This window comes from Cebidichthys violaceus, unplaced genomic scaffold, assembly GCF_023349555.1.
Source record: "Cebidichthys violaceus isolate CVI_PGR_0920_01 unplaced genomic scaffold, fCebVio1.0.p SCAF_3, whole genome shotgun sequence".
In the NCBI taxonomy this organism is placed as follows: domain Eukaryota; kingdom Metazoa; phylum Chordata; class Actinopteri; order Perciformes; family Stichaeidae; genus Cebidichthys; species Cebidichthys violaceus.
Window position 1 is genome coordinate 8,343,250 of NW_027176483.1, and position 12,314 is coordinate 8,355,563.

The 12,314-nt window shown below is 38.1% G+C and overlaps 1 protein-coding gene across 1 annotated transcript; it reads right to left on the bottom strand.

The window, feature by feature from the left end:
• Nucleotides 1-376: 376 nt before the first annotated feature.
• On the bottom strand, nt 377-6,001 carry tph1a (tryptophan hydroxylase 1 (tryptophan 5-monooxygenase) a). The gene is made up of 11 exons (XM_068722452.1): nt 5,847-6,001; nt 3,567-3,701; nt 3,210-3,393; nt 3,014-3,114; nt 2,850-2,917; nt 2,564-2,760; nt 2,297-2,432; nt 2,078-2,204; nt 1,880-1,975; nt 1,428-1,561; nt 377-1,321 (listed from the first exon to the last, which is right to left on the bottom strand). The coding sequence occupies exons 1-11, from the start codon at nt 5,934-5,936 to the stop codon at nt 1,147-1,149; spliced, it is 1,443 nt and encodes a 480-aa protein (XP_068578553.1). The 5' UTR covers nt 5,937-6,001; the 3' UTR covers nt 377-1,146.
• Nucleotides 6,002-12,314: the final 6,313 nt, after the last annotated feature.

The following is a 12,314-nucleotide window of genomic DNA, read 5'->3' on the forward strand; positions in this document are numbered from 1 at the left end:
TCTATTTGTGTATGTATCCCAAATAAAAACGTAACATACATATAGAATCAGTCACTGATTCAGTGTACAAGAGTAAAGACAAGACACCAACATCAAAAAATGTCAGTCAGTGTCATTCAGAATGGATTTTTACATGGTCCTTGTGTCAAAGGGATAATTATTCTTAGATACACAAACTCCAGCCTGAACATGCAAAATAAATAAACAAATAAATAAACAAATAAACATATTGTCATCATTTTCAGGATCCTCACTGTCATCGTTCTGCTTCTCCATGAGCATCATCAGCATCTTCCTCAGCATCTAGTATCCATAACCAAACCAGCACCATAGGGACATTACAAAGTCTACAGGTAACAAACAGTTTGACACACTGTGAAGACAGAATGCATTTTATTGTTTTTATTGTTTTCATACATAGCCTACTCATGATGAATATATTTCTTAGAAAAATAATGTTTTCATTTCAGGAGCACTACAATTATTTTCACTTCCAAGAGGAGGTATTCAAAATCATCACTGTAAAATAAAGTAGGTCAGGGTAAACGGGCCAAGTGAGTCAAGAAAACATTCTTATAACACCAATTTTCACTTTTACAATTACCCTCAACGCACAAAAAGGAACATGATACATACACCGAAAGAATACAAACAAGGTACATTTTATACATATCACTGAAGTGAGGAAGATTAAATGTGAAGAAGAATGAAATTAAATTTCAAAACAATTTACATGATAATATAGAAGAGCAAAGTTAACAATAGGCTGGGGAAACCACATCTGTGTTTGTAGCAGCTTGGGATTTTAAAAGGTAACAAAGTACCATGAAAGCGCGTTGACTGTTTGCAATTAAGAAGCCGACTGGGCCAAAGACAACTGAAGCAAAACAGTGTCTCAGTCTCAGCAGATCCTTGGGGTTTGTGCAATTTACGGATATCTGTGGCTAAACATAAAATGCACCTCTGTAAATTGTATAAGCAATACACCTTGTAGTGGGGACTATGGAGCGCTTTAACAAAAGAAGTGCACATTCATTGTACTGACGAAGGGCGATACACAAGCAGTATCTCTACAGCGGTGCTTGGGGGTGACACAGCGAGCGTTGATGGACTGTAGGTGGATAACTTCAACTGGAACGTGGGCAGTCAGATACCCAGCTGTTTGTTCAGCCGACTGAGGGCGTCGCCGACAATGTCAAGCTCGTGCCGAAGCTCCTCCACCACGCTGTTGATGCTGGGAGTGTCTTTCAGCACATCCACACTCTGGGTGTAAGGGTTGTATCGGACTGTGAAGGGACGCTTGATGGTCTTGGCAAACTCCCTGAAATTAACCCAATATCATGATTGAATTATGTGTAGTGGATATTTAGATCATTTTCATCTACTCATATGGTTATGAATAGATCATGTTAAATGTCTGAGCTCACCTCATCTTGACTTTGGCCTCCTCAAAGCTGTCTGACACAAAGTAGACATCCTGAAATGTTGTGATGATGCATTCTTGTTTGGATGTAACTTTGGGGTCAAATGGCATTATCCTTGCATTGCCAGATAGTGCATGCTGTAATAAAGAAACATAGTTCAGATGTTGCAACCATTGCATGTAAACACTAGCACACATTTGGGTCATTTAATTGAATGCAAATCAGTATTTAGCTGTTTCAAATGAAAGAGTGGTTATATTAGAAAAAGAATGTAGTCTGTTATCAAGTATCTATTATGACGAAATTCTAAGAGACACTTTAGGATTAAAATGTTCAAATAGCCAAACCTATATCATGACTTCTCCATTTTTTAAATATAATTCTATATTTATGATTAATACGATTAGAAAATATTAGGAGGAAGTATGGTCCACAGTATGGTCCAAATGTTTTACCTTAAGCTCACTGATAGATGACAGCAGTCCTGCTCCATATGCTCGCAGCTGCCCTTCTTGCTTGCATAGGCCAAACTCCACCGTAAAGAAATAGCACTGTAACATAAGAGTCCATGAAACGGAAACAATTATGAAAATGACTCCAGATTCAAAAGTTGAGAATATGAAATTGAATTTGATTTGATCAGCGTCACTCACTGTGGCAAGTTTCTGAACTGACTCATCTGAGGCCCCGAGTGAAGCAAGACCGATCTCCTGAGAAAACTGGGCAAAGCTGGGCTCTGCTAGCAGTGGGACGTGACCCAGCAACTCATGGCATGTGTCCCTTGATTATGAAAGATAACCAAATATTAGGACACAAAGCTTTACATGAATATTGACATCCCTTTTCTAAATATAGCACTGCATATTACTCACGGCTCTGGGGTGTATAAGGGGTCGGAGCTGTGCCGCACATACTGGGTACAATGGAAAACCCGGAAGGCCAAACCAGCGAGGAAGTCACGAGGGGACAGATAACCAGCCACAGGCCTGATGGTGAATCCAGTGCGTTCTGATAAGATAAGACATTTGAAAGACAGATGAGTGAGTGACTACATTTACTATCCTGAAGATATTTATATAAATTACATTTCCAATTTTAGAAAATAAAAAAATATTTTATTAAAAAAATAAAAAACCTACCCCTGAGGAAGCGTGACACATCTTCCAGCTGAGGGATGTTGTCCTCCCGAAATTCACAGTATTTGGACAGCAGTGGCAGGTTCTTCAAGTACTCCCGGCAGGCGTGGGTGGGGTACAACTTGTTGAGCTCCCTGTACACAACTCCCCAAGTCTTCACTTCCTCCTCTGTGAACTCAATACGAGGAATGGGATCCCCACTGCAGCAAGAGAGAATAATTCTATGAATATCAAGTAAAAACAGCCCAGATTTCCAAAAGAACCAGTGAAATATACAGTAAGCACTCACTGTTTGTAGGCCATGGCGAGATCAGCAAAGTACTTTCGCCTTTTGCGGTAGACGTTGTCCTTGAAACCCTGATGGAGAGGAACATAGAAGGAAATGAGAATCCTTCAATTTAATGAGTTTGCATTTTTTTAAGTCAACAAGTTATCTAAATTGTTCCTACATACCGGATGATCAGCATCCAACTCAGAGCCATACATCAGAACACGGTTGGCACACTTGTCCAAGTCTGAAATCTTCTTTGGGAACCAAGGTACATTATACATATCTGAGGCGAGAGAAGAACAAATTAGTTGTTTGCTGATAATACGGTCAAATATAGTAAATATATTTCTAATAAAGTATCCGCAGGATTTCATTTACCTTCCTCATCTAGGCAGGAGTTATCTGGAGGATCCATATCCACCACGTTCACATGCTTTCTAAGCAGCTGGATTATTTCATTCAGTTGTTCGTGGTTGCTGTCGCAGTCCACAAAAATTTCAAACTCAGAGTTGCGTCGTTTGGATTTTCTTGACTCTATGTGTACAAGGTTGACATGGTTTTCCTGCAAGAAACATGGAGAATCATGTTTAAGTTATCAACGGTTAATACTGGTAGACATATATATCATATGTACATGAATATGGTATGAACATGTTGTTTTATACTGAAGATACTGTATTCCAAATAAACACATTGATAGGACAAGAACCATGATTATAAAAACTTTGTCCATACCTGGAAGAGTTTGAGCGCCTTAACTAGTCCTCCCACTTCATTCTTGAGGGAAAAGATGATTGTTGCTCTCCCTTTCTCTGATGTATTCTTCTTTTCAGTGTTTTCTTCAATTTTTGTGAAGGTTGATTTGTTTATCTGAAAACAATAATGAAACACAATTCAATTTGTGTAACTGAAAGAAATCATCCTTATTCAACAAACAATAGTGAATCTCTTCTGATTGTCATGTGAGGAGATATTCAACTCTTACCAACTTTTTAAATCAGTGATTATTTAATATCATTTAAAATGAATGGAAATTCCACTTTTTTTTGTTAGTGTTAGCCCCTAAAAGTAAAGAACTAATTGCAAACAGAGAACTCCTATTAGAAATGTGGCACCAGCATGAACAGTAGTGTGAAATCAGCACTTTATTAGCATATTCTGTGCTGCTTAGTTTCAGTAACCTTTCAACATTGCAATTAAAGAACAATGCAGTGTTACCTAGTTTGGTTAACTTGAGTCAATGACACACAATGGATTCCCCCCCCCCCCCCCCCCCCCCCCCCCGTGACTGAACCATAACTCAGGGCAGGTAATGACGTGAATGCCCAACTTCTAATTCCTTAAGAGTATCTGTAGCCATCCAAAGAACATCGTATACTGAACATGCAATACCCTTAACAAGTAGTAAGTAGGGTCAGAGTCACAGAGAAGTGCAGCAGAATATTTCTGTCACCCTGTAAAAGAAACATGGGTAGTTTCTTTACATTCATGCTGATGAAACAGTTAACAGTAATGCCTTAGTTACTTAGAGACAGGGCTGAGATTAGTGACCTCAGCACCAACCTCTCTGTTTCAGCACCTTGAACAGCGCTCTCACGTTGACGCATGGCTGTGCGCGCTGCACATGCGGAAAATTCATGTAATCCTGCATGAGATTTTAGAAGCAGGACTGTAACACGCCAGCAGCACACAAAAGCTAATCTGTTTTGATTGGATGCAACGTTTTCTCGTTGACTTTATTCGTAGGATACATCTGATTTCGACACTATTTTATTCAAATCGTGTAACTACAAATAACACTTTCGAAATATTGTATCACAGTTGTATGGATTAAACTAATTATGGGAGAGGAATACATCTGTTCAATTCATTCAGTTGCTGCCTACCATATTCCGCCCTCCGAGCATTGTGTAGACAGCGAGGCAGACTTTTCGGTGGACCCTTGTCGGTAGCATCCCTGAAAGCGTTCGTGTATGGAGACTGGATCAGGTCGCACGGGCAACTCTTTGCGTCTCGGTTTAACGAAGATGAACACGTCTCTGTCTCAAAGAATCGCCTTACTGCAATCTCATTAAGACAGCGGGGAAGCCTATCAGCTCCCTGCGTTGAGATCTCACCAGACATTAGGCAGCGTTTAATCACTGCAGCGCGCAGCTTCTAGGCTGCAAAGTGCGATGGTTTTACGCACACGAGTTCATCGTCAAATAGTTATTCCCCCTTCCTTGAAGTCAGCATTTATAAATGTAACTTAGACACCGCTTTGAATGTTTTTTTAAATATACAGATACAAGTTCATGTGAGTATTCGAACTTGTCTTTTGGTTGCTGCTCCATTTAACACATTTTTGTGAGACATCATATTTAGTTCTCTCAATAAATTCGAGCAGCATTACTGTTTTTCAGAAAAGTCCCGAAATTCAGAAAGAGCAACTGTGCTTAAGATGTATACAAGTTTACAGGTGAAGGTCACCGACACAATCGGATTGCCTGCTGAAGCTACAGACGGTTGAGTTTAGAGAACAATTCGTCGTCGATTAATTTTTGCAACATTGAAAGAGGCACGCATCTAACGAATATTACAAAATAGAATAAATGTATGCAGACCAGCTATTAGTTGTTTTTTTTATAAATTACTAATTTTACAAAGTGTCTCCTGTCAGTCTCCTTTTCCGTGTGCGCAATGGAAACACCACAGCATATGCAGGTTGATCGGTTTATCTTTAATCTCTTCTGTCTTTTACTGTGAAAGTCAGTGAATGATGTACAGACTGAGCAATAATGAGTCTCTTATAACAAATGATGAAATTCTGAGGTATATTTCTTTAACCCTGTTAACCCTATGACGCAAATTACACGACAACAAAACGGCTTCAATTAATCTGCACTAACGACAAGTGAAGGCTCATTTATTATGACAAACCGGGCCGATTAAAAAAAGTAGTCTTGAAATATCACATGCAAGGAAACCTCTTCACCTTCTCGGTTGTCTCACCTGACAGATTAAACAAGGTCTTACCTCATTGTTCAGCAGTTTTTCTTCAAGGCCAATGTTCATGGAGTCAAAAGATCTTCCTCGACGTGGTCCTTCGTTTTTGTTTGAGTACATGTTAAAGAGCTGCTAAATTATCTGCCTTTTTGTGTACTTCTTACAGGTGAATGATCTAAATAAGCCCCGCTATGTAAAGTGGGTTGTCTACCCCGAGAAGCAGCGCGCTTTGCTATTTAAGTGCGGAGAGAAAGAGGAGGGGGCAATAATCTCACTCTGAGCAGCAAATGGAAAAAGAGAGGCACGGCTCACGTCATTAGAGGGAAAAGGTCTATCTTTTATTTCAAGTAAATGCCTGAAACAGCTTCAATGAGATGACTCATAAATCCTGAATTTACTGAAAGAATAAAATACCAGATTGAACAGTTTTTTTATTGGATATTCAATATGTTTGATAAAAAGCACAGCAGTCCTCATTAAAAGATGAAAAAGCAGGATTTTTCTTTATATTTTGTTATGTTAGACTCACCTACAGGCATTTAACAATTAAAAACAAATATGGATAAATGTGCCATCATAGTGACACTGAACACATTTGCTCGTCATGTTGACATAAGCATTAATTCAACCTGTTTGTTGACACCTAAGACCAGCACTAAGAAGATGTCAAGGTTTAAGAGGATTCAAGTGTAGCCCACCTGCTCTCATTATACAGTGATCTAAACATGCCCCCCTTTTCAAAATCCTCTGCACTGTAAGCACCTCTGGGTTCTTGTGTGCACACAAATAACTTGCATGTTTTCCTGCTTTAACACACATGAGCCTTTTAATAAGATCAAGACAATCGGTGGGAAAAGCTTCGGAGGTCTCTGTAAGCAGAATCAAGATGAGGGAGCACTGAACTTAAGAGGCCTCATTACTTTAAACAGATAACACCACTGTTCTCTCTAAGCTTCAGTCACCTCACAAGTAGAACAGGTGAGATGTCTTTGTCTGTCAGCCAGTACCTGTAGCTCCACACGGCTCTAGTGCAGTGATACATGTGACTGATACTCATGCTGTTTGTCTCAGGTGGTCCTGGCCTGTGTCACTCATGACATCGACAGATGCTTTACACAACAACGGAGGCAGTGAAGGGAACTTCCTCCTCTCTGAAACTGAATCCAGATATGCTCTCAGATGTTGTGTTAGAGGTGTAGCTAGGCCAAGCTTTCATAATGCAGCCATGTTTCAGAATAGTGAAGTGCTGTAAACTTATTATGTGGCCATCCAGTCTGTTTTGGTGGTCTGTATAGGGCAGGCATTCCCAAATACTGGGTCCGGACCCTCAGGTGGGTTGCAGGAGATTTAATTTCTTATTGTTTAATTCAACATTTATATCTACAGTACCTTTCAGCCGCACGAGGGAGCTTTAATGTTCGTATTGTTCTGATAATTGTAGCCTACTTATAACATTGAATCTAATATAAAAGGCGAGCATACATTCTGTTTGTTTAACTGGTGAGCGGAAATGAAAAGAGCCTGTTTACTCTGCGGAAATGCATTTATACAGTATTTGATATACATGTTTCCAATATCACATTCAGAACTAAGTTATGATTTTTCAAACATATGTATCTTTGAAATGGCAGGTTTACCTAATCAAGATAATATAGAGATGCGGAATTGACAGTAAAAATGGTCATGAAAATTCATGACCCTCTTCTCATGATTTATAGATAAGGCCTATTGTGAATTTGAAAAAGTGGATCCCCAGAAAAAAAATGTTTAGGAAACACTGGTCTAGGCCATTTAAACACACCTGGCAGGCACCATTCATAATAACAGAAATATCAGTCTTACAGTAACTACATGTACCAGTATGCATTGCTCATTAAGGTAACCCCCTTTAAGCATGAGTGAACATGTTTACCTGACTGTACTTTATCACCTCCACCTACAGAAGGCAAACATGTCTGCTTCAATGTGCAAACTAAATATACACTGCCTGAGCTACAAAACACAACAAATGAACAATGCATAATTTGTACAGTTGAAAGGTCAGCTGAAACATGTTGTGTCTCCATTTTACCTCTGCTTAGAATAAGGAGCAGTGTTAGTCACATTTGGCAACAATAACCACAGCAAACCAAAGACATCTCAATACATATAGGCTGGTTTCTGTTGGCATCATACTAATTATTATGGCTGAAACTATTAGTTCATTAATTGATTAGACCATTGAAATCAAATAAATTGGCAATTATTTTGATTAGCAATTAATCATTTAAACTCAAGTAAAAAATCCAGACATTCTCTGGTTTTAATTTCTCAAATGTGAGGATTTTTCACTTTTTTATAGACAAAACAATAAAACAACTGTAGAAAAACGAATAGATGAATTGACAATGAAAGTAATTCTTAATTGCAGCCCAAATGATAATGATAATAAACCTTTAATTATAAAGCACATGTTGTATCATTATTATTATTACAAAAATAAACTTAAAATGGTATAAAACAGTAGAATTATTGACTATTAAGATAATAAAAAAAAGGCTTTTGATTAAGACTACCGAGCTGAGCAATCTAAAGAGATTTGCTCTTTCTGTGGCAGCACTAGTAACAGCATCTAACGAAAACTACAATAGCAGTGAAATTCAGTGTAGTGTAACATCTTTATTATACAAAGCCAATTGAACGGTATGGCCATGGTATTGGTCATGATTCAGTAATGAATGGTTCCTTTCTACATAGCAACAGCAAGCACATCCAAATCCATTTATAAACACATTTTCACAGACAGCTCTTTTATGCTGCACATGCTCTGGCCATGTCTTTGATCTCCTTGTGTCTTGACAGCTCCTGGATCAGATCTACTTCATTTCATGTCGGAGTCAGAGGCACACAGGTTTACAAATCATACATTTTATCTGCAAACTGATATTTTCTGCAGCACACTCACTATAATACTAGCTTTTTATGATATAAAGGTATGTTTTAACAGTTTAAACTCTTATTGATAATGTGATATGGCTCGTTACGTGTCTGCTCTGCTTTTCAGAGGGTAATTGACACTGGAGCTTTGAGATGCTTTAAGCCATCGAGTACCTTGACAGGGGTCAGAGTGTGCAACATGAATATAATGGTTCATTGTGGTTCGCTCTCCTGGCCTGACCTTATGTGGATAGTGCTCTCTGAATAATTAGCTTCAAGGATGTTATAAGACAGACTTTTTTTAAACACCAGTAGTCCGTCTATACTATAGCAGAGATATACTTTAACATTTTATTCTATAAATTGGGCAAAACATACTTTGCAAAAAAGATTTAAGGTTAGGCAGTATGTAAATCTGTTAAAACACTTCTATTTGTATATTTCTTAAAATACATGTGCATGTACTGTAAACTTTATAGTAATTTTTCTTTAGTTATAGCTGAACTCATGGTGCTCATGGGGGGTCACATGATCTATTGCAGTCAGTCACACACATGTCATTAGTGAAACATAATCTACTTTATAGGAAAACCAGTCTTGGAAAGGGTGTTGAAGGGCTGCCAGGCAGACCAGGCAACCAAACTGGAGGAACAGGAATAAGTTACAATTATTAATTCCTAGCACGTTTTATTTTTCTATTTTTAAAACATTGCACAAGCTCGTATTTCTAATCACTCTGTAGGTTTTTGTAGATGCTGCATGTAAGACATGTTCGAGAGCGTGAGGGCTTCACCGTGTCTGCCAGTCTGCCCCAGTTATGTTCACTTCAATCAGAGGGATTTACTCACAGTGTCTGAGCATCAAGCTGCAAGAGATCTGGCTAATCTCACCCCTGGTACTAAGAAACTGCTCAACATGAGCATTAGGATGTATTAAAACTGCACTACATCTCACTGGGCATTTGGGAGATACATAAATGCTACACTAATAGTTATACTTGTATTGTCTGTGTGAAGCCACATTAGTTTAGAAATCAAGGGCTGAAGTAGTAAATGACATTCACTATCTATTTTATATAAATATTTACAACACTGTAATTTTGCTTTTATTTCAGTAACGGTTACACATCAAAAATCACGTGTTACCGCAGCACAGAAAATACACCAAAGAGGTCTGGTATAATGCAAGTAAGAAATAAAGCTTAACAAGTGAATCAAAATTGAAAAGCTACCAATTTTTATATTTTTTTAATTGAAATAAAAACATGCAAAACACAAAAAATTGCCAAACCCAAACTAATATAACATAAAACTATAAACATATACATACTGACTCAAGTATTATAATCTCATCAAACCTATGCAAACCTAACAGTTAACATACTGTAACATTAATGCAAAAATTAATCTATGATAGTCATTTAAATGGCATCTGTCAGTAAAAAAAAATTGTACTGAAGAAAAGTCTCAGTGGTTCTACTTGAGTGGGACGTTTTCTCCCTTTCCACTCCAAAGTGGTGTTATTTGAATTTCCAGGGAATTCAAGGTCTTCTACCAGCACTTTATCAATAGAGTTACAGTCTTTCTCCTGATGCTGAACCTTGTTTGATCAACTAACTAATCAGAGCAGTGAATGGTCTGCTTACGTACACTTCCTGTGGCAACACTACGTCTCTTTAATTAGCTTCAATTCTGTCATTGCAGAACAAACAACAGCATATGCCACTTGGTGACAGGCGTCAACGGTACACAAGGACAGGACAGGATAGAGCTGCGCCCATAAACACCTGCCACATTTAAAATAGAAACCTGATAAGTAATGAAAAAAAAGATAGATATTTTAAAAAGGTCACTGAATGTTTTTAAATTGAATCTGGTCTTTTGATTATGAATTAGTTTAGGGGATAATTTAAGAGGTATATTAATCTAGTGCATTTATCTCTTATTACCACATGATTTCCTCAATACAAGCAATGGAAAACTCAATTTAAGGAAATAAGATAATCAGTTTTACAGTTCTTTATGAAAAGCAAAACATTTTTTATTAATTATGCAGTATACTATTCTTAGAGTTTTTATCAAAAGTCACGCTTGTGACATTTTAAAAGAGTTTTGTTAAAAATCTCTTACACATTGAAGGAAGCAGTTTAAGGCCTTCACATGTAAAATATGATATAAGATGTCAGACCACCATAAATGTATTCACACTTAAAAATATGATCACATTCATTTATCTTTCACACCTAATCAAATAATTTAATAGTATAATTAGTTAAGCAGTCTTTATTGCACGTTTTCTTTATTTGTGTATAAAAAATAATTAAAGAAGAGTATTCAAGTTTTTAATCAACATTTATTGGTTTCAGGATGTTTTAGGATATTCAGTGATATACAACCTTTCTACCTCGGCATACATGAGATTGCAATGGTGACAATGTGAGAAAAATGTTTCACAGCCATTGACAAAGATTGTACACTGTATAGCATCCTTGCTGTCCAGTTTATCATTACAACGCCATGACAGATAAGGCGGTTGAAGAAGTAGAACAGGAAGTTATGGCTAACGCAAACACCAGCGTCACCACATCAGTTTTTGCGAGCAGGAGACGTCAGTGTCTTTTGATATTCTGGGTTCACGAAGGGGAAAGTTTCATTGTGATTCTGTTGACAAGAGATAGAAAGCCCGGAGAACTCAGGAAATGAGCTGAAGGGGGCTTTGATTGCACCCAATAGCATCATGCGTCTTTATTAACATGTCTTGACCAGGTGGTTGTGAATGGGCCCGGCCTTGGAATCAAAGCGAACGTGACACTACACATGCATTCTTCATCCCTTCATTATCCCTCCTGCTCGCCCAGCAACAGGTACTACATCAGTGTTGGGGCCATTTTACACACTCAAGAGGGCTTCATTTAGATGATCCAGCCATGACAAAATTATACATGAATTTGAAGGTCAGTCCCCATCTCGGGGCATGATACAAGAATACGTCTTAGCAAAAACATGTAATGACCCGAAAACACATTCTGCTCATGTTGAATGACAGACAATTCCAGTGCAATTACCGTTCCTGCTTTGTAATCCCACTTGATCAAAGGTTAAGGTTTTCAAAGCTTTTTTCAAAGAGTTGTTTATTACCTCCAAAACCCTTAAAGAATGGTCAAATGAATATACATTTATCCCATTCATGGGTATGTCATGTGACAATTTATGTAATATTCTTTCCAAGTTACAGAAGGACTTGTGCCAAATATGAATTTTCACACAAATGTGAGACAAAAATAGAAGGCATTTCACATAATGGCAAAATGTCAGGTCATCTAAAAGAACAGCGAGTTGTGTGGGCGGAGGTAAACAGAAAAAGAAGTAACTGACATCCAGCATCAGCGTCAGACAGGCGTGACATGCCTCAGCGCCTTTGAAGTGTATAGAGCGCCGACCACACGTGGAACGGCCTGCTGTGTCGTGTGCATGGAGTCAGATCATATCAAGCTGCAGTAAAGACTGGCAGACCGACAATGAAAAGTGGCAGGGCAGCAGGATACATCTGGGCTTCAACCTGATCTCTGTGACATGACACGCC

What these genes read in the sequence shown, in the direction of transcription:
- tph1a (XM_068722452.1), bottom strand. Translation starts at nt 5,936, where the DNA reads ATGTACTCAAACAAAAACGAAGGACCACGTCGAGGAAGATCTTTTGAC. An exon ending in CTCCTGCCTAGATGAGGAAG is followed by an intron (nt 3,115 to 3,209) that starts GTAAATGAAATC and finishes CTCTCGCCTCAG; the next exon opens with ATATGTATAATGTACCTTGG. An exon ending in CTCGCCATGGCCTACAAACA is followed by an intron (nt 2,761 to 2,849) that starts GTGAGTGCTTAC and finishes CTCTTGCTGCAG; the next exon opens with TGGGGATCCCATTCCTCGTA.